At 39.3% G+C, this 20,886-nt stretch overlaps 1 protein-coding gene across 11 annotated transcripts in view; it reads right to left on the bottom strand.

Moving 5' to 3' along the window:
• Positions 1-11,749: 11,749 nt before the first annotated feature.
• Positions 11,750-20,886, bottom strand: part of LOC148354263 (calcium-activated potassium channel subunit alpha-1a) — a 268,595-nt gene continuing 259,458 nt past the window's right edge. For 8 of the 11 annotated variants that reach the window (XM_088351068.1, XM_088351070.1, XM_088351063.1 and 5 more), the window contains 2 exons: positions 19,626-19,654; positions 11,750-15,541 (listed from right to left, as the gene is read on the bottom strand). In XM_088351068.1, the coding sequence (XP_088207194.1) occupies positions 15,390-15,541; positions 19,626-19,654 (181 nt within the window). In that variant the 3' untranslated portion in view covers positions 11,750-15,389. The remainder of the gene's footprint in view (positions 15,542-19,625; positions 19,655-20,886) is intronic. The other 3 variants (XM_088351066.1, XM_088351067.1, XM_088351074.1) reach the window with 1 other exon arrangement.

Raw genomic sequence — 20,886 nt, 5'->3', positions numbered from 1 at the left:
CATTTATAACATCATTTATTTAGTAAAACATGCATAACTTTGTGTTTATTTTGTCTTCATAAGTGACCCTAAGCTCATTTACTATACTTCTTAGAGTGGAACGTATACAGACGCTCCCCCAATTACGAACATTACAGTAACGAAAAACGGTAGATGTCGAAAAAGATCTGGATTTTGCTGTAAGATAGATTTTGTATTGTGTGCACCTTTTTCCTAGTACACGGCAGTACTGTAGTACCCCTTTCTGCCCCTACCGGTGTGTGGCGCTGAGAGAGCTCACCGAGCATCCACCTCGAAGAAGAAATCCGGCTTCCTCTTCCTAGTTCGTGTGTAAACATACTATACTGTATCTCCAACGCGCTAAGAACTTTGACATTTTTATTGTTAATATCTTGTCCAATTCAATATGGTTGGTTGAAATGTAAAGAAAAGGCGAGCTGTTTCTTTTGAAATGAAAGTGGAATAAGAAAGCTTGATGCGGTTGAGAACATGGTTGGATCGCTTTTTTCTGCCACTTTCTACCACGTAGAAGTCACCTAACTCTTGAAGCTCATCTTCCAAAAGTAAGTTAAACTTAACTTTATTCATCTTTATAGAGCATATTTTTTCATTAAATGTTTATTTTTTACTACAAAACAATACAGGTTACTTCTACAAGTCTCAAACAAACCATAAACATACAAAATGTAGCACTGAAGCAACGTACGAACAAATTCAACTTACGAACAAACACAGTAATAACGATCTTGTTCGTAAGTTGGGCAGTGTCTGTAATTACAGACAAGAAATATCAAATTGAGCTCATGAGATGTGTAAGCAAGCACATTCCTGAGTGCTGATAAAGAGGTCCAAGAACACATCAAGTAGGGTCTAGATCTCGTCTCTGTAAACAAATTACCATTGATTTACTCAGGCAAAGATTGACTGGCTTGAGCTTGATTTCCCCAAGGATGACAAGGCGATTGTCAGAATAGTTCAAGATGTTTAGCGTTTAACTTTGCCTTTGGACAACCCTTTTTGTAAAAGAACCAATTTTGCAATTGCGAATTCCTTCAGCCATTGTCTCTAGCACATCGATGCCCGGAATATTCTGTTAATAAAACTTTGAAAAGAAAGGCTGATACTTTCAACCTTAATTTTGAAAACTCACCTACCCGCTTTTCCGGAATCAAATAATCACAGAAAGAAGAAAACTAAATAGCTGTATAGCTTGTACTAGAACTACCCAAATAGCTACAGTTGATAGGCGTATCGATAGCTACATAGCCAGGAGGTAAGGCCACAAAGTATTTTTTTCTCTCCAACTAGCATGTTAGACTACATGACAGTAGAGTATCTCACCAGAATACACTACACTAGCAAGCTCTCTAGCTTTATATAAGACTCTTATGCGTGCTAGTACTCATCTACTGTCTCTTAACAGCTAGCTTCCTGGATTGTCTGGCCAAAAATGAGACTTTTGCCTTTTGTTTATTCATAATAAGAGACAAGGGTTCCGCTAACCTGTTTTAACATTGGTATTTGAGATATTTTTATTGAATAATTCAACACCAACAGAACAAACGTATTGATCACTTGAGACGGTTAGTTTGGACCTACGTTAGCTCCAGGGCTTATTTTTGCTCTTGTTTGACCTTTTTTTCCAGAAAAAGCGATGAACCTTCACGAGGGTATTAACTGTTCTTTTTATAAGGCTTTATTCTGATCTTGTTTTCGCAATCGTATTGATTAGCATGCTCAACAGTGAAGGAAAACATTTGTATGCATATTTGAAAAAATATCCTATTTAATGAATAAATGATTAACAATAGCACACATAAGTGAGGATAAAGTGTTCTTGTGAATCCATGTTTATTATACAATATTAAAATAAAATAAAACAAATACATAAATAAAACAGAGGATGTCAATGCTATTTGTGGTGTTTACATCAAATCAAATCAAACTTTTGCATGTTCTATCTTGTCTTGTAAAAGTTTGGGGCTGCTTTATCCTCCAGAACCTGGACCATATTTTAAATTACAAATTTTTCTTTAGACTACTTATTGCGGATAGTGTATAGCGAATGTCCCATTCTATGATTTGCTTTTAAATTACAGTTTCAAATGGCAAAGTGTTTTAGTGGTTGGCTTACCCTATTTTAACCCTACTTTTAATACTTTGATACTTGTAATTACATGATAATAACATAATAATAACACAGCTATAACACAATAGGTTCGCATTCTAGAAATACATATCAAACTGATAGTCCTTTGCGCCAGAGGTGGGTAGAAACGAAGTACATTTACTCCATTACATTTACTTGAGTACGTTTTGGGAATTTTTGTACCTTCAGGAATATTTTTAGATCCCTATACTTTTACTTTTACATGATCTGTGAAGAAAAAAGCAGTACTCCAATACATTAAGCAACATCTAAGTCGTTACTTTGTTACTGAATAAATTCCCTCCACGTAAGTACGTGTCTATCTTTATTATGATGAAGACTTCTTCTATCTCCTGGATCCATTCAATATGGTATGTGTAAAGTGTAAAGAAGAGGCTAGCCGTTTCTTGTGAAATGAAAGTGTAATAAGAAAGCTTGATGTAGTTGAGAAAATGGTTGGATCGCTTTTTTTGGTCCACTTTCTACTATCTAGGAGGAAGTAGCCTATCTCTTTAACCCCATCTTCCACAAGTAAGTTAAACTTCACTTTATTTATCTTTATAGAGCATATTATTTTATATGTTTCTTTTTTTAGTACAAAACAATAAAGGTTACTAATACAAGCCTTAAACATGCTCGTATGAACCTTAAACATACATTCCATACAAAATATAGCTCTGATGCAACTTACGAACAAATTCAGCTTACAAACGATCGTCCGGATCTCGTTTGTAAGTAGGGAAGTGTCTGTATTCGGCTTTAAATGTGCTGCTTGGTGCTACATGTGCCTAATTCATTTATTTGATTTCTACTATTTTTATCTAATTCTTTATAAAAGAACTTAAATTTATGTTGATTATTTGAATCTACTTTTAAATTAAACATTTTTTGTGGATTGGATGGACTTTGATAATTTGATTGGTTGTTTAAAAAAAATCAATACGATGTCGCTACAGTTACTCAGTACTGTATTTTTTTTTTCACCAAGTACTTTTTTACTTTTCCTCAAGTAAGTATTTAGAGAACTACCTTTACTTGTACTTGAGTATTATTATTCTAAAGTAACAGTACTTTTACTTGAATAAATTTTTTGGATACTCTACCCACCTCTGCTTTGCGCTAATCTTTGACAAAAATGTGGCCTTCTGCATCAAAGAGGTTGGTGAACCTGTTGGTGTTATCCTCCAGGACCTAGACCACATTTTGAATTACAAATTCTGCGCTGGATTACAAAATCCTGATAGCGAATCTCAAGCTATTAAGAATCTTATATTACTTCATGGAGTGTTTCAAGGGAGGCGTGTTTTGTACTCCTATTTAGCTAATAGAAGCTTAGTCTCTTCTCTTGGACTACAAAGATGGTCGACCAAGGGAAACCTCCTTCTTTGATACCAAAATAGAAGAGAAAAAAAAATAAAGATCAATGCTAGTGACGGATTCATCAACGTCACCCAAACCTAAATCAGAAATGGCAGCGGAAAAGAAGAACTCCCCGCCCACTCCCGCCTTTGTTCTTCACTTTAATTCTGTTAATGGCCCCCAGGTAAAGATTAGCTGCTCTTGCCAATTACATTCAGCCTCAAATGTTGCAGCGACAAGGTCACTTTTTTCCCTTTTCCTTCATCACAAGCGTGCACACACACATTTGTCTCCTCGTGAGCAGGATTGACTTGTCATGTACTTCTAATAGGCAGCACAGGGAATCATTAGTCCACCTCGCCTTCCTGACTGATGGCTATTTCACTCCAATCATCGGAGCCGCCTCGTCCGGCATCACACCTACCCCCCTTCGTCTTTACATCCCTCCCCCCCGCTATCGACGGAGCGCGACGGATCCGAGACGTCTTAATCAAGTTGGACAGAGCGGGCATTGATTTGACAAGCTGCCGTAATGACCTCCTTGTTTTGCTAAAGGATCACTGTTTATCTGGGCCACGGCTCATGCGCCCGGCGTGCCTCGTCGTCATGGCAACCGTCATCACGGATGACGGCGGGCCTCTCCGTCTCTGGGCCAAGATGTCGATTCTGTATCTGTCAAGGTTTCCCGTTTTTTGATCATTTGAAATTGTGTACACCTTTCAACAATGGATTTTTTTGGGAAAAAAAATAAAATGTACGCATTTGGTTTCGAATCTGGATCGTCCGGGTCACTAGTAGTAAATCTCTAATATTGTCGCGGAGTTAATTCAGATTATTTTTGGCGACGCAAAGGTAGGGATTTTTCTAGCTTTAATTCTGAAAATCGTTAGGATTGCAACATTATTTTTTTCTTTGAAGGATTTCCTACACTAATAAAATCAAATTATGTAATTACTGTAGTTCTTTGAGTTCTGAAATGTATTACTAATCCCAAGAAAATTGAATCAATGGACCAGGTCGATTGACATAGCACACACACAGTTTATTAACACGTAGAATCAACGATAGAATGAAAAGGAGAGCGGCGGGCGTTGGGGGTATCATGGGAGTTTTTGTCCGCTGAATGTTACAAGCACAAAACAAAAGTTTCCCGCTATAATGCTTGGGGGGATTACCTCATGTGCAGGCTTGGGGAATAACGAAATACATGGAACGGCAAAAATGATGTTGGCAAGCTGTTTGGATTTATTTTCATTTTGTTTCTGTCGCATTTAATGTCAGTTTTGCCGGAGATCAAAGAGATCAAAGCCAGGAGAGAAAGCTTACCATGTGTTGTGAGTCATAATTTTATTTATATTTGGTTTCTTTTGTCTTTTATTAGCATATTTGGTATTGGAGTAATCCAAAAGTAATTGAAAGTAATCAAGTTAAAGTAACCCTACCCAACCCTGTTAGGGACTCTGTAAGCTGTAATATAAAACCTGGCAGTCTTTCAAGCGGATCTGTAACAAAAAAGTAGCTCTCGGCTTTAAAATGGTTGTAATACCCTGGAGCAAAATCATTTTGGATAAATAGGTTAAGAGTTTTGAAAACACAAGAGGAGTGTCAACACCTTTTCAGTTTCCATACGATCTCACTTGTTTTAGAGACCACCTGGTAAACGACATAAAGGAGGAAATAAGGACACCCTAGATGTGTTTTTTTTCCTCCGTAATTCCACATCGCCAACATTAAATTTTATCGGCCTTGTGACATCCCGGGGCTGTACCGGAACGTGTAAAATTGTTAATAAGGAACAAGAGGGCGTCCTTGGCAGATATTAAAATAATAGCGTGTTGTGCAGCCTGGCGGAAACTGGAATATTTTCTTCTGCTGGCCTGAAATGAAATCGACGCTCCGTCCTCATCTCGAGGGTCCTCGAACCAGCAAAGGGCGCTGACGGATTTTCTTGAAAACGTCCGTTATTCCGCCGAACGCCTCCAGGGCGATCCTCAATTGGACACCGTGATAAGACACCGGCGTGTCCCCTCAGACCCATTCCCCCATCCCCCGTTTCGAACAGAGCAGGTAAGTCATTAATTTTAAAGGCTGGCTATCTCCGAGTCACAGAAGGACACGTTGATAGCGGAATAAAGTACACAATCGTAAATGTTTATGCAGTATTTCTTGCTGTATGATTGGGTTTTTATGGTTCATATTGCGACGTGGCGCCTTTTTTCGCCGCTGTCGCCCGTTCTATGAAAGGTGACGCCGAGGGGCCTTTTTGAAGGTGCTTCACGGCGAAGGGGGACGTAAACACGCTGCCAGCTAAACAGGCGATCTATCCATCTTAGATCTTAAGAGATCGATTGGTTTTGCCTGCAGATTGATGTATGTGTTTTATAAAGATATACATTTTTTTGATGAAGCTGCAAGAATTGAGGAAAAAATATAGGAAATGAAAAATAACTAGAATCCCCATTAAAGGATGTTTCCTTTTTCTTTGCATATTGGGCGAACCCCCCAAAATGAGTCTTTTGTGACCCTTTTTCAATGTTCTAGGTGCAGCGGACTATAACATAGAATTAAAACTACAGTAATCGCTGCACTAAAAAAAAATGTAGGACCACATTGACCTTTCCAAATATTCCGCTGATCACAAATGCAAAAATTTGGATGGAACGGGATTTAAACTCAGATCGCAGCGGGCAGAACATCATATATTATCCCCAAGATGACTAAAATACAGACGACACATTGTCATGGTTGCCATGGCGCCCACTTGACTCCGCCTGTGTGGCGCCAGCTGCGGCTCATTAACAGATTGGCTTTCCGTCTTTTTAAGTTCAGTGCGCTCTCTCTCTTACTTTGTCAGTCCGTCAACAAACCTCTGCCCCGCAAGAAGTGGGTTCTGACTCGGTCCTGTTTTCCTGTTGTATTTTCTTGTCCGCTATTGTTCCCGTTTATTTTGTCCTGTTTAAAATCGGTTTCCAGTTTTGTTCCTGTTTATTATACTCTCCAGTTTTCGTTCCCATTCAGTTTGTCCTGTTTATTTTCGTTATCCTGATTCATTATCTCTATCCTGTCCTGCCTGGTATTGACCCCATCTGTCCGATATCAACTCGGGCAATTGAAATCGATCTCGTTGGTCTCTGGCTTCCTGTCTTTCCATGCCAGACAGCCGCCTAACCTGCATGACTCCCCATTTCCCGTAAAATAAAAGGCTTGTGTGAGAACGTCACACGTTTGGGTCCTGATCCTGTTATGGTTCCTGACACAAACTATTTTTAGTCACAGTACAACACTGTAGATGTTGTTATTATTGGGCCAGGCTGCAAAACTATCGTCAGACATTAAACCGGTTCGTGGTACAGAAAACTTTGGGGGCCACTGAAATAAAGTATTGTATCGCCGACTCGGAAAGTCTCTGCAGAGTGCACAATATTCTGAATTGAATTAAGACAAGGCATTGTGGGAAGTAATTTGGTCCTACTGGGAGAGACAAACGCATGGCCACACATATTCATTGTTTTTCATTTACAATGGGTTACCAAGGGTCAAAAAAGCATGGTCAATATTCAAGTCAATGAAGAGCGCCTTACAATGTGCTTCACACTTACCCATTCACACACACTCACACACCGATAGTAGCCTTAGACATGCAAGACAACTACCTGCTTATCAGGGGTATTAGGGATTCAATGTCTTGCCCAAGGACACTGACATATAACACGGAGGAGCCGGGAATCGAACCTGCAACCTCTTGATCCAAAGACGAGCGTATTGACTCCTGATCATCTGCCGCCCCAGATGTGGAATTTCAGGTCCCAGGGGTAGTATGGGAATTCGGGGCAGTAACCGGTAAAAGTGGCTACAACAGATCCCAGGAACAACATCTGAAACCTCAGTCCAGAAGAGTGCAGACCTACAAAGAGCTAACATACCCGGCGGAGCCCACATACTCATAGGCCTCTGGTAGAAGGACTCAAGTCTGAGGATTTTTTTAATAGAGACCTAATTTTTCACCCCCTTTGCACAAATCCATGTCTTCATCACAAAACTTTACCCACCACGTGTTTTGACTGCCTTAATTTCCCTCTCCACTTCTTCCGTTTTCTTTACGGGGACAAGTGCCAAGTCTCTACTGACCCAAGCACACGCTAAGCTAACCTGGGGGGCTAATCATGTTTGCACATAAGAAAAAAAATGGGGACAAACGCCTTGCCGGCTGGCATGCACCTCCTCCGGCCGGCCGCCTCTTTGACGGCCGGGTGTGAAATTGGCCACCAGATTGCGGGGCTCCTCGTACGCGGGGTCGGGGTTAGCATGCTCATAACACCTCGGAATTGGCCCTGCCGGTGATGTTTCAACAAGTCCCAGAGATGAAGTAGTACTGCTGACACTTTGCCCGCTGAACTACATCTACGAGCAGCCTATTTGGCTGTGAAGGTGGGCCGAAAAATCCATTGCATTTATCTCCTATTTGACTTATGAATGAATAAATAATACATTTTGAATAACCAAGGTCAAGGAAGATGCCCTATCGCAGGCTGTCAGGACCAGAACGGAGACAGGAAACACTTGCGTTACGTTTATCACAGTTTTATTGGGAAGAAAGAAAAGGATTGCACACACGATCCGGTGATCGCTGGTCACCGGAAACAGGTCGCTCTGAACGCGGAAGTGGCACTTCCGTGGCGAGCAATGGCGGTGTGGGGATCGGAAAAACGGGTCAGTAGCCGGGAAAGAAGAGCAAAAACGTGGTCGGGATCAGCAACGGGTCGAAAGCCAGGAGAGGAGAGTAGATGTGGTCAAGATCAGAAAACGGGTCGAAGCCGGGAAACAGACGGGAGCAAATTCAGGAGTGAGTCAGGGTCGAAAAGCTTGCCTAAAGTAAACTGAGGTTCGCAGATGGACTGACAACAGGTGACAGAAAGGAGTGGGTTTAAATAGGGACAGGGAGCCAATCAGAGTCTGAGGGAGTTGACGCCAAAGGAGTGGGCACAGGTGCTTCACATCAGTAATCATGACACAGGCATGTCAAATATCTGCCCAGTTGAATGCCATAAAAATAAAAAAAAGGGAGTGTTTCAAGATGAATCTATCAAAGCTTGTTGAAAAAATGCAAATGAATGCTCTCTCTCGTCACTAGAGAAAAAAAGTAGAGTTTGCAAAGCATGGTAAGTTGGCTCAGGTGTAAAACGGCATCCTCTCAACCGTTAACACACCCAATGCCAAATATAAAGATATACTTTCCTGTTGTTTGCCAATAAATGTGTTGTGTTTAGAAAATAACCCTTGTCATCTATGATTATAATATGTAGGGTAAACTGCTAAAGTGGGCTGAATGGTACATTGCAATACTAAAGAACTACAGTAAGCTAAAGGGTTTGAGTTGACATTCTCCTAGTGATCCGGCCCATCTGGAAACAATACGTTTGGATCTCAGTTTGACATCCCTGCCATGAACACTGCACCTCATACTGTTCTTAGCCACCTAGAGCAACATAAGAGCTATGTCAGAGTGCTTTATTGTACTACTGCTGGATGCTCAATATTCGTTGAAAACACTGTTCGCTACGTTGGTATTGTAATATCAATAATTCACTGCATATAGAGTCAAACTTGGATGATTTCTTCATTTAGAATCTCTTTGTTAGGTTGTTTTAAGTACATCCATCTGTTTTCTGTGCCGCATATCCTCTACTTGGGTCTCGGGGGCACTGGATTCTATCCCAGATTATAAATTCATGTGTTTATACTCACTGTAGCTTCTCCTTTGTTAAGGTGTTTAGTCATAATTATTTGACTTCTTTATTTAGTTGATATGCTCCATGATCTCAGCCATGTTTTATGATGGTAGCATTCATTTATTTCTTAAAACCAGATTAGCCAAATAGTCTTATTTGGGTTTTTTTCACTCAAGCTATTCCTTAACGTTTGAATGTTCTGTAGTTCATTTGTGCCCAGAATATTCTGCAATAAAAACCTCAACGAAAGTGCTCCAGCTTTTTCTTTTTTTGCCAGACCTTTGTCTATGAAACCGCAGATAAATGATCACAGGGAAAATGGAAAATATTTTTCTTCAACACTAAAATAAAGACAATTCTAAGTTGACTGTAAAAGGCTAAAGTTGTGTTCTTGGCTTTACAAAGGGTAGTCCGAATTTTAATTTGTTATCTTTCGGATTAAAAAGTTATGTTGTGAGACATCATATCGACCAGTCACGATTCTGCATATCTATAACCTAATTTCCGAGATCCTACATAGCAATGCAGATGCAATGTTCACTCCCTTCAATTCTATTCCCGGACATCAGTTTGGATGCTCGCGGACTGACAGGGTGACAGCTGAGAGTGATGGAGCAGCTAATAACATGTCACCATACGTAAATCAAGACTAATGCCGCCGCACCGTCAGTATCGGCGTTAGCTCGGAATAAGGGGTCACCGGTGGGGCCCCCCCAGGGTGGGGGATGGCTCAGAGAGCCAAGGATATTTGATATTTTACATTGAACACAGTCAAGGTCAGGCGGTGCAATCTATCAGCAGCTGTCATTTACGGGGTGTCAGCGTGAAGGCCTGCGCTGACATTTTTCTCACCTTTATAAACAGACACCGGGCCTGGAGAGGAATTCATAATCCTGTAAACCGTAACCTAGAGTATATGGATGTTTTTCAGGAAACCATAAGATACCTTAACTCATTCAGTGCTGCTGGCGGCTATACACCTCAATGATTTTTACTGGGTTGGCAATGAGTGTCTGTTTGTATTGACTCACCACTAGAGGTCATTGTCCTTTTCTTGTGCATTCGAAGAAGAAACTCTATGGAAGCCTGAAAGATACCACATTGCAAAATTCTGACGCCTATTCATATTTCGTCTTGCTTGAGCAACGATGAATTTAAGCTAGCAAGAGGATATGGAAGGCGTTAAACCCCGTGAGCGACACTGAAAGATCGAGCCAACTGGAAACACCTGAAAATAGTGAATAGCTGGAGTTGGTCAGAGCTGCTGTAAGTGGCTATCTAGCAGCTACTGGGAGAAGCTACGAAGAAGGCCATTCAAGCCCCAATTTGAAGCTAGAACTCTCCTTAAAACTCTAGATTGAAAATGCTACAAACCCTGCCATAACCCCAAACTCGTTTTAGGGTTTCAAAACAGTAATTGTGCGTCATACTACAATTTTGAAAGTGGGGAAACAAACCTCAACCCTGGAGAGGGGTGGGTGCCATCAGGCTGTACTTACCCAAGACACACCACCGGAAGTAGTACCCCATTGACCCAGGCGGTTAGAGCGGGGGTCAGCAACATGCGGCTCTAGAGATGCACACGGCCTTTTGGCGCCGTCCTAGTGGCTCACTGGAGCTTTTTTAGAGAAGTTTGAAAATGTAAAAAGATAGTGATTGTTTTGTGTTTTTTTTTTTTTGTAAGAGGACAAATATTCTTCCAATACTTTATAATGAATACAAAATGACTTTTATGTATGAATCCATTTTGGTCCGGATATAAAAATAGGTTTATATAAAGCTTTAATTATTTGCAGCTCCAGACAAATTTGTGTTTTTTTTTTTTTTTGGTCCATTATGGCTCTTTTAACATTTTGGGCTGTCGACCCCAGGGGTTTGGGCTCCATTAACCATTAAGAGATTGTAAAAGAATACCAAAATGTGTCAAGCATCGGGGTCCTGAATCATGGACATTCACTTGCATGACCATGTGTGAAAGGCGAGTGACACTGAAGGACTAAGCAGGACCTAATGAGAACAATAGCGGCTAACGGTTGGCCATAGCCTGCTGGCAAGTGGCTAACATTAGTGGCTAGAAGAGGAACGAGTGGAAAGTTGGAGATGCCTGAATCATGGGACTCAGCGACCATCATATGCAGGGCTCACCTGTAGAAGGTAAATGGCTGTTAAGTGCTAAACCACCGACGGAATAATCTACCTTCGGGCTTTCGTAGGAGTAAGATGGCAGCTAAATCTGTTAGCTTCTTTAGAGGGCCTCTCAAGTTGTGTAATATAATAAAAAACCTCTAAAATTATGTGTCTTTATGAGCTGTATTTTGTTTTGCTTATCTGAACCAATAGAGTTTTATTTAGATTAATTAAGTATTTTCATATAGATAGGGGGTCATGATAAAATACACACTGATGATTTTATATCGACTCCATGACCTTCACAAGATCTGAGCCAAAACAGACCTAACTTGGTCCTGCAGTTTTTGAGAAAAAAAGCAAACAAAGATGTTTTGTTTAGCTCTTTAGAACACAAATACATCCATTTTAATTTGAGAAAAATACAAAAAGAAACCATGTACAATCTATGTACAAACATTTTGTACAAGACAGTATATTTATCAGCAGATTATATTTGACAGAGTCAGGTAGATCAACTCAGCACCATCAAAATAATCCATCATGTCTAGAACACAAGAGAGTGCGATGTCAAACTCCCCATTTGCTGCGGCGGACGACAACAATGCTTGAAAATCCTCATTAAAACCGATGAAAACAACGAAACAATGTCATTTTCAATACATTGGTTAAGACTTGAGACCCGACTCCAGTCTCTCCACGCGTTGGAGATTAGAACATCTAGTAGGACTCCCAGAAAACACAATTTTCTATGCATCCCTTGCGGCGAATGAAGTGCAAAAAAAAAAAAAAAAAAAAAGAAGATCAGTTAGCCTGAGCATCGTTCAGTCGCCCGTTGTTAGCTAACGTAAGTTGCGCCACTTGTCGCGATCAGTGGGGCCCTCCTCTCGACTAGTAATGCCTGGCACTGCACCGGCATGCAGGCGCAGCAGCTTGGATGTTCTCCATACCGGTGCAAGAAAAACATCTAAAATAATTCAAACATTTTGAGATAATAGATGACTGAACGATGCTCTTCGATAACTCTTCATGGCACTTCAACAACAAACAGACAAAAGACGTGGGACGGGGAAACAAGTGGCGAAAATAAAATTCGGACAAATATTGCATGGGTCGGTGTAACGGTGTTTATCGTGGCTTTATTTAAAGACCTCAACACTATCGTCTGTAAACAAAAAGAGACGCCGTAAATGGAATGTTAACGCTGTGTCGTAAAAGTCGTGGAAAAACAAAACATAATCTCTCGATTGGTTGGTGCTACCTTCCCGTCTTTTGCGCCGACCATCACTGTCGGTAACTGACGATGGCATCTCAATTTGAAATTTTTCTACGTTTTTTTCTTCGTTAAATCCGCAAAATCTATTTGCTACAAGTGTGACGACGACGTGATCACAGTTCAAAGTTCACTCGAGGACGATGAGCAATGAGGCTTCAGTATAGTTGCACCGCACCCGACAGACGCACACCAAAGCTTTTCCGACGTGCTTTTTTTTTCGTATTTGAGCGCCGATGGGGGGAACGATTGATTCTCGATTGAGTTCACACAAACACCGACAGCACAACATCATGTTCTTTTCCACGGATGACTTCTTTTACAGGGACGACGGGTTCTCTTTCGTTCGCCGGATGAAAAGTAAAAACGTACGCGCTAAACAATCGACACGGTCGCACTTTGCCATCGTGCGTCCTCTCGTTCTTCGGCAATAGGACCTAATTTAGGTCAGACACGTGATAAGGTCGTCCGGTCCGAGGAAGCGACTCTATCGTCTATTATTGTTATGATAGCATCCCTTTTAGATACACTTGACCCCCAGGATACGTCAACCCCGCCTTATAAATTTTTCACTTTACAATGTGGACTAAGATTTTTTTGGGCCCCTATTTTCTGCATTTTACCCACTATAAGGCATACAACAAATACATTTTGCATGTCATTATCAAACTCAAACTCTTCCTGCGCCTCTAAGAGGTTTCTCTGTTATAGGTCAAAAAACATGCTGGTCTGCTATTTGCGTCACACCATCATGAAAATGCCGATATCCTACTCGCTGAACTACCTCCCACAATGCTTTTCTGCTTATTCGGTTCAGGATCTTGTGTGCTTCATAAAGTCTTAGCAAGCTGTGATGCAAAATTGTATTTGTTTTTCATTCGTTATGGGGGCAAAAAAGTAATAACCATGGAAAAAAAAATTGCAATTGTCAAGATACATGAAGAAGATGCACGAATCACTACCCTTGCTAAATTATATGGTGGTTTATTTTGTTTTTAATATACGACATCTGCAAGGGATGCCAGTTTATTATTTGGACTATTATTTGGCACTGTTGTTTGTTGTTTTGACTATTATGCCTACATTATTGTCACCATCGGCCAATCATGTTGCACGTATTTTATTTCCACAGACTTTAGGCTGATTTTGCAACCTAACCTAAACAAAAAAATGTTAAAAATAAATGGTTTAGGCCCTCCTTTAATACAGGTTGGGATTTATTATCAAAAAGCTTGCTCCCCTGTTTAAAATCCATAGATATCTTCTCTCGTTATTTTGAGTGCATGGTAAACTTCTCAGTAACTTATTGACGATTGGGACAATTATTAAAACAAATGAGGAATTAAAGTAAGGAAATCTTCAATTGAATGGCAATCCTCACAAGTAGACGTTTTAAAATGTGTTTCAATTATAATATCCTTATGCTGTCTCCGCCCACCTTCTTTGCATCCACCAGCTAACTTCACTGGGCCAACTCAAGTCACGTCACACCAAATAAAAATAAAATGTAATTTTTCCTTTCTCAGTATATATATATATATATTTATATTTTTATTCAATCATTTACATAAAACATAAGTAGTAGTTACTCTATATTATATTGTCATCTTAATCTGTTTATCTGGGGTACCAGGAGTTGAGAACACATCAGCTATGCATTTCCATAGGGTTTTTTCCCCCCACTATACAGCGATTCTCACCTCAGAACGGATCCATATCATATCCCGGGGGTCTACTTTATATATTTTGATATAGAGCTCTTGTAACATTTTTTCTGTCCTTGTTCGTAGCTAAGGTGGTTAAGCTTTTTCGCCTGGCGAAGACTGGATTCTCGGAGGCGAGCTGCCAGGCTGAAGATGGCGGTTAGCGAGTTAAAAAAATATTCTTTCAAGAAAAGCATAGATGTCGGGGCGGAAACGCGAATCCAGTGATATGTGCTCGGAAAACCACGATCCTCCTGGAGAGCCTCCGTTGCATTTCGGTACCAACCTGGTTTGAGCTTTTCAGACAGCAGCTTCACTCCTGAGAGGTTTTTTGGTCTATGAGGTCATCGGAGTCTTGGTTCGGCGACAAACAACATCCAGGCGCGTTTGTGCCGACCCCGTGCCAGGCAGTTTCTAGCGTTCTGAGGAGGACCTTGCCCACTGTTACGCGATACGTGGCAGTTCTTTCAATTTTGGTTCTGCTGCTTTTTGCTCAAACCTGGTTGGTTTTCCGAATCGGACGCAACGTGGTTCTACTCAACCTGGTCCGTTCCAGATGAAATAATCTGCATGAGTCTCCCGTCAGTGTCTCCTGAGAGACTACAGTTCATTTTTTTCTCTTTTTTTAGTGCAAATAGAACAGAAGTACACAAGATGGAGAACCTTGAGCCCGGCTGTCTGGAAGAGGTCTTTGGGGGTGGGGCGATGATGCGAACCTCGTCCTCCGTCAAGCCGTCACCTTCGGTCAACTATTGCAAAGCAAAACTGGAAGTACTAGCTCTCTTCTCTCGCCCAATCTTAAGATCATAATTCCAAAAAAAGTGCTAGGGGCAGCAGGGAGAGGGGTCTGTACAATGCGATATTTTGATTGTCATTATGTACATCTCTATTGATACATCAATAAATAAAATAATGTCCAAAGAGCATGGAAGTAACATTAAAGGTATACACAGAGCAGGTCTGGATCTGGTTCCTGTCCAGTTCTCATCCTCATCATCATTATCCTCACTCCATCTGTCAAGTGATAAAGCGGAAACGTCCGGATTGGTTCAGCATTCGTCTTCGACTTCTCGGATGGGTGGGATCAGACTACTGGTGGATTTGTACTGGTTGACTTGGTTGGCCATGTGAGTGCTCATGGGCTTGATCTGAATGTTCCTCGGGTAAGCGTTGTCCGCTTCATCTGTAAACCATTTCTTTTCTGGGGAATTTCCACAAACCAGGCCAGACAGAAACAGAGAAACCAGAATCACGTTAGTCGGGTCGGAAGGAGAAGCAGGCGTCAATAAAGCAAACCGGCAACGTTTTCGAAGGTGATGTGCTAATTACCAAGCAAAACAATGACAAATACAGTATACTCTTACCCTGGCTATAACAGTCTCGCTACTTCACTGATTTGAATTTGATTTTTTTTTCTGATTTTATTTGCAAAAAGTCACAAAAGTAGAAAAAAATAAAAATAAAATGCATGCACTTGTTTGGCCGTATGCGTAACCCCGGAACTAGTGGTAGAAATGTGCAAATAAGTCACTCATAAAAACAAAAAAAACAAATGACGTAGTCTGGTTCCTGAATTAATCAGTCAAAGTGCATAGCAGCGCCCCCCGGAGGTAGTGGTAGAAGAGTACAAATGCGCTTACGTTTTATATGGCTTTCTAGACGCGACATAAGTACGTTTTCGGTGTTAACGTGTTGAGCATTTCTGAGCCTCAACATCTTGAAGACTTCAGACTATCTCTGCGTGCCTTCCAGGTCACTTGTAAAAACCTAATTTCAACTTTTGTAGTTTTTTTCTGGTAATTGGTGTAAAAATTTAGGGCTGGGGGCCACACGTGCCGGATTTGATGTGAAGCATGGCGGCCACCGTTGGGCAAAACATGTGCCGCAGTGTCGATTCTGATATCTTGCCCCGAAGAGACAGATCAGGGTTCGAACGAAGCGCATCGCTTTGAATTTAAGCTTCCGATCGGTCACGCCACCCACTCCCTCAGCGTGACCAATGGTGGGACAGACAAGCTTTAACCCGACCCCGCCCCCACCACCCTTGGAGGATTGGAATCAACTTGACCTACATGAGGCCAATGCTGGGACTCTCGCACTACAAAGAAACAAGTTCAATTAGTTTTCTCTGAAACGAGTATTGTAACGCATTAGTATCAGAACTTTGTAACTCAAGTCATTACTACGTTGGGTGTTACAGTGTTATTCATTAAATGCACATATCAAATTATTTTGCATCACTTGTATTGACACATACAATCCTTGTTTTGCCAGCAGTAATGGGTGAGTACTATTATATGAACCTCAAAAATAGAGCGAAATCCAGACGTGATGGTGCTGTTTCAAGCAGAGTTCGAGATCATTGAATTTCTCCTCATGCAGATATTTTCCCTAATTTACATACTCGCAATTTTAGCTACATTTAAAATGTATAAAATACTTCGTTCAGGTAGTCAGCTTATGTGCGGATATTTGGTTGTGTGTCACCAGTAGAGAATGCTAGGGTGTAGTGAGGGGCGTGGCTTAACAGCAAAATCAATGGGGCAACTGTGACCACAGAATCTAAGGTAAAGTTTTTATGAATTTTGGCCTTTTGATTTGAAAAATTATGTTTGCAATCCCTTGGTGTGGTTTACTTATCACGGTTTTGCTACTTTGCGGATTTTCATTGTGCATTGTGTTCTGCATTCTTATTGACTAAATAGCTGCTTGCCCTGCTTGTCTACCTGCGTGTCAATGACACTTACGTAAAAATACTTGACGAACCTATATTATAATCGCGCAAAACATTTCAATTTTTACGTTTCTCTAAAAGCCAGCATGTCAGCAAAACACTCTGGACCCGCAAAAGCAACTGCAGATGGTCAAAAAAGACAGAAGAATATCCTTTCTATCGCCAAGTTGGACGTAAACTTAATTTTGACCCACATGTGATAGTTTGGCGCTCCCTTGTGGCTGCCTTGTGCTTTTTCAAAAATGTTTGATAATGCAAAACTATATGGTTTCTGTAGAAGCAAGCAGGACACATTCTTAACGTTTTCAAATTAATTATAAATACATTATGTGTTTCCTTTCTTAGAAGGCTTACAGTATATAAGGTTTTTTATTTTTTTGTGGCTCCAAAAATATTTTCGTTTTATGGTCTATGTGTCCATTTGCAAACTCTCAAGATTGCACAAGTGAAGAAATATAAAGGCTTTACTGTTTACAGAGGTTGGTGTAACTTGTATTGATTTTGTTACGTAGCTATTTCAATGCCTTTTTAGGGGATGAGCTTCTATGAGAGTATGCACAGTACTTTGTAACTAGATAGCTACTTTCAGATTAAAATGGTACGTTTTTCTCTAAACAGTATTTATTAAATTCACCCTCTGTGAAAGGTTTGCGGTGCTTGGCGATTAGCGTCACAACCTCGTAGCTCGCCTTTTTGCGTTTTCATTTGACTCAAAGGGTCTCGTGAAAAAGTGCTGCTGCGCTGTTAAAAAAGCTTACAGTTGCTTCACCTTTTCACATCGTTATATCCAGTTATCTTTTTGTAGTCAGCATGTTTCGTCTAGCAGTGGTCCTTGATGTTATATTCTTTAAAAAGCCACAGCCTCTCGGCAAATTAGGCAGATGCAATTGTTTCGGATAACTGTGAAAAATACTCCAATTTTTTTACTTGTCCTGGAAGTGGCGGCCCTCACAGTCAACTTTCTTTTTTTTAATTTACAGTTACTATGTTGGAACTGGGTTGGGCTAAAATTCTCATTCAACTGCATACTGCATTCAACATTACTGGCGGGCCACTTATTGTACATTTTAGGACAGAGGCTCTGGGGGGGTTCAGGAAAAAATTGGATCACGGGCAGTACATTTGGACATCTCTGTTTTCAGCGAAGTAACCAGCACATGTAACTAATATTTTTTCCAGAGGTGGGTAGTAATGGTGTACATTTACTCAGTTTCATTTACTCCAGTAAGTTTGGGACATTGTGTACTTAGGGGAGTATTTTTAAACCCCAACACTTTTACTTGAAAAAAAATAATTGAAGAAAAAACAGTACTTTTACTCCGCTACATAAGGTAACATTGAAGTTGTTACTTCGTTACTTAATAAATCCCCTCCACATAAATACATGTCTGTCTGTCTCTGCTAAGGGACATAAATTTTGATGCAGAACTCCAGCAGGCTCTACCATGTTTAACCAATCAAATGTTGATTATATTTTTCCACTTTCAAATTCAACGTATTTTTTTGTATACTGGATGGACTTTTGGACATCTCTGTTTTCTCCGCGAAGTAACCAGCACATGTAACTAATATTTTTTCCAGAGGTGGGTAGTAATGGTGTACATTTACTCCGTTTCATTTACTCCAGTAAGTTTTGGGACATTTTGTACTTCGGGGGAGTATTTTTAAACCCCAACACTTTTACTTGAAAAAAAAAATTTGAAGAAAAAACGGTACTTTTACCCCGCTACATTAGGCAACATTGAAGTTGTTACTTCGTTACTTAATAAATCCCCTCCACGTAAATACACGTCTGTCTGTCTCTGCTAAGGGACATTAATTTTGATGCAGAACTCCAGCAAGCTCTACCATGTTTAACCAATCAAATGTTGATTATATTTTTCCACTTTCAAATTCAATGTATTTTTGTATATTGGATGGACTTTGATCATTTGATGATCTGAAAAAACAAACAAACTAATAAATATGATGCAGCTACAGTTACTCACTACTTGAGTAATTTTCCCCCCAGTACTTTTTTACTTTCACTCAAACAAGTATTTGGATGACTACTTTTACTTATACTTGAGTAATATTATTCTGAAGTTGTAGTACTTTAAAATGAGTAAAATTTTTCACTACTCAACCCACCTCTGTGTTTTTCATTAACGCGGCCAATACTACACGAGTCGCATTAATGCTACCAGCAACGATTAAAAGAAAAAAAAAAAACACACAGCCCTCTCACACAATGCAAAATTCTGAGGAAATGATAAAAGGGAGCGATAGATAGCACAACAAAGCCACAAGAGATGACAGAAAAACGTAAAAAAAAGCAAGCGTGTCAACGTCATGCATTGCAGAGATGGCGGGTGAGGAAGTGGAGGAAGGAGAGGCAGCAATGTTTGCTTTCAAGCCAAAAATGGAAAATAAGGCGCATCTTAAACAATTTTTTGGAGGTGAAGGTCATAAATAAAAGCAAACTCCCCGCATAGTAAGCGCGTCCCTTGCAGGCGCGTTTACGATGGAACGTCAAGGTTACCAAGTCATGCAGAATGGTTAACTTGCATACCTGGGCCCATTCTATTCATCCTTGTTGCACTTCAGAGAGAGAGGTCAGTAATCTAGTGTGAGTAAGTGACCATTTTTGCAGTTCCACACAGTCAATACACAAGGGACAGACCACTAAAGTCACATTTAAAGTGCACATGGTCATTTTAAGGGCTTTCGGAATATTGAAGGGTCTACGATAACTTTGAAAAAAACGTTGACTAATCTGCATGCTTTTCACAACTGTGCCAAAATTGTTGTTCATTGGTATTTTGATAAGGGTACCAGGGCCACACTGAAAAGAAAAACACACATTTTAATGGAAAATAATTGAGATAATTTCTTTATGTATTTAAAATAAATGTATTTGATATTTGTAACCCCAAGAAGCAAGAGTCATTTGCATGTTATTGTTAATGGTACTATAAAAACTTTGATTATGCTTAATAATGACAAGTTATATACATACATATATTTATATACTTATATATATATTCTTACATATTAACCAGACCAGAAATATATGTATATACATATATAATTATTGTTATTTCTGATTAATAATATTACACTAATAATAGTAAATATTTCTTAAAATACTTAATAAAAAATACTTACCGCGTAATATATTTGACATTTGTAAGATTATGCTAAAATTTAATAAAATCTCAAAGAATACTTTAAAATAATAATAATAATAATAATACATAATGATGAATAACTCATTAGCATGGTACTATAAAAACTTTGAATATGCTTAATAATGACAAGTTATATACATACATATATTTATATACTTATATATTCTTACATATATATTTTTATATATATATATATATATTCTTAGAAATATATTTATACATATATATATATATATATATATATATATAATTATTATTATTTCTGATTCATAATATTACACTAATAATCAACTAATAATAGTAAATATTTCTTAAAATACTCAATAAAAAATACTTACCGCATAATATATTTGACATTTGTAAGATTATGCTAAAATTTAAGAAAAATCTCAAAGAATACTTTAAAATAATAATAAATAATGAATAATAAACAAATAAAAAATCCATTATCATGCTTACATTAGAAAAACAACCTAAAATACTTATACAAGAATTATAAAAAATATATATATTATTAGTAAATTTAACCCCAAAAAAAACTAAAAAAAAGTATGGTTTATTTTCTTAAAAATATTCAGTATATTTTCCAAAATAAGGTATATTTTATGATACATACATTTATAGTTGGATAAACATGGGCAT

The sequence above is a fragment of the Urocampus carinirostris genome, chromosome 13 (assembly GCF_059441175.1).
Source record: "Urocampus carinirostris isolate Australia breed hairy pipefish chromosome 13, RoL_Ucar_1.0, whole genome shotgun sequence".
Taxonomy (NCBI): Eukaryota; Metazoa; Chordata; class Actinopteri; order Syngnathiformes; family Syngnathidae; genus Urocampus; species Urocampus carinirostris.
Note: the sequence above shows the minus strand (reverse complement) of the source record. Positions and strands in the feature narration are given on the sequence as shown.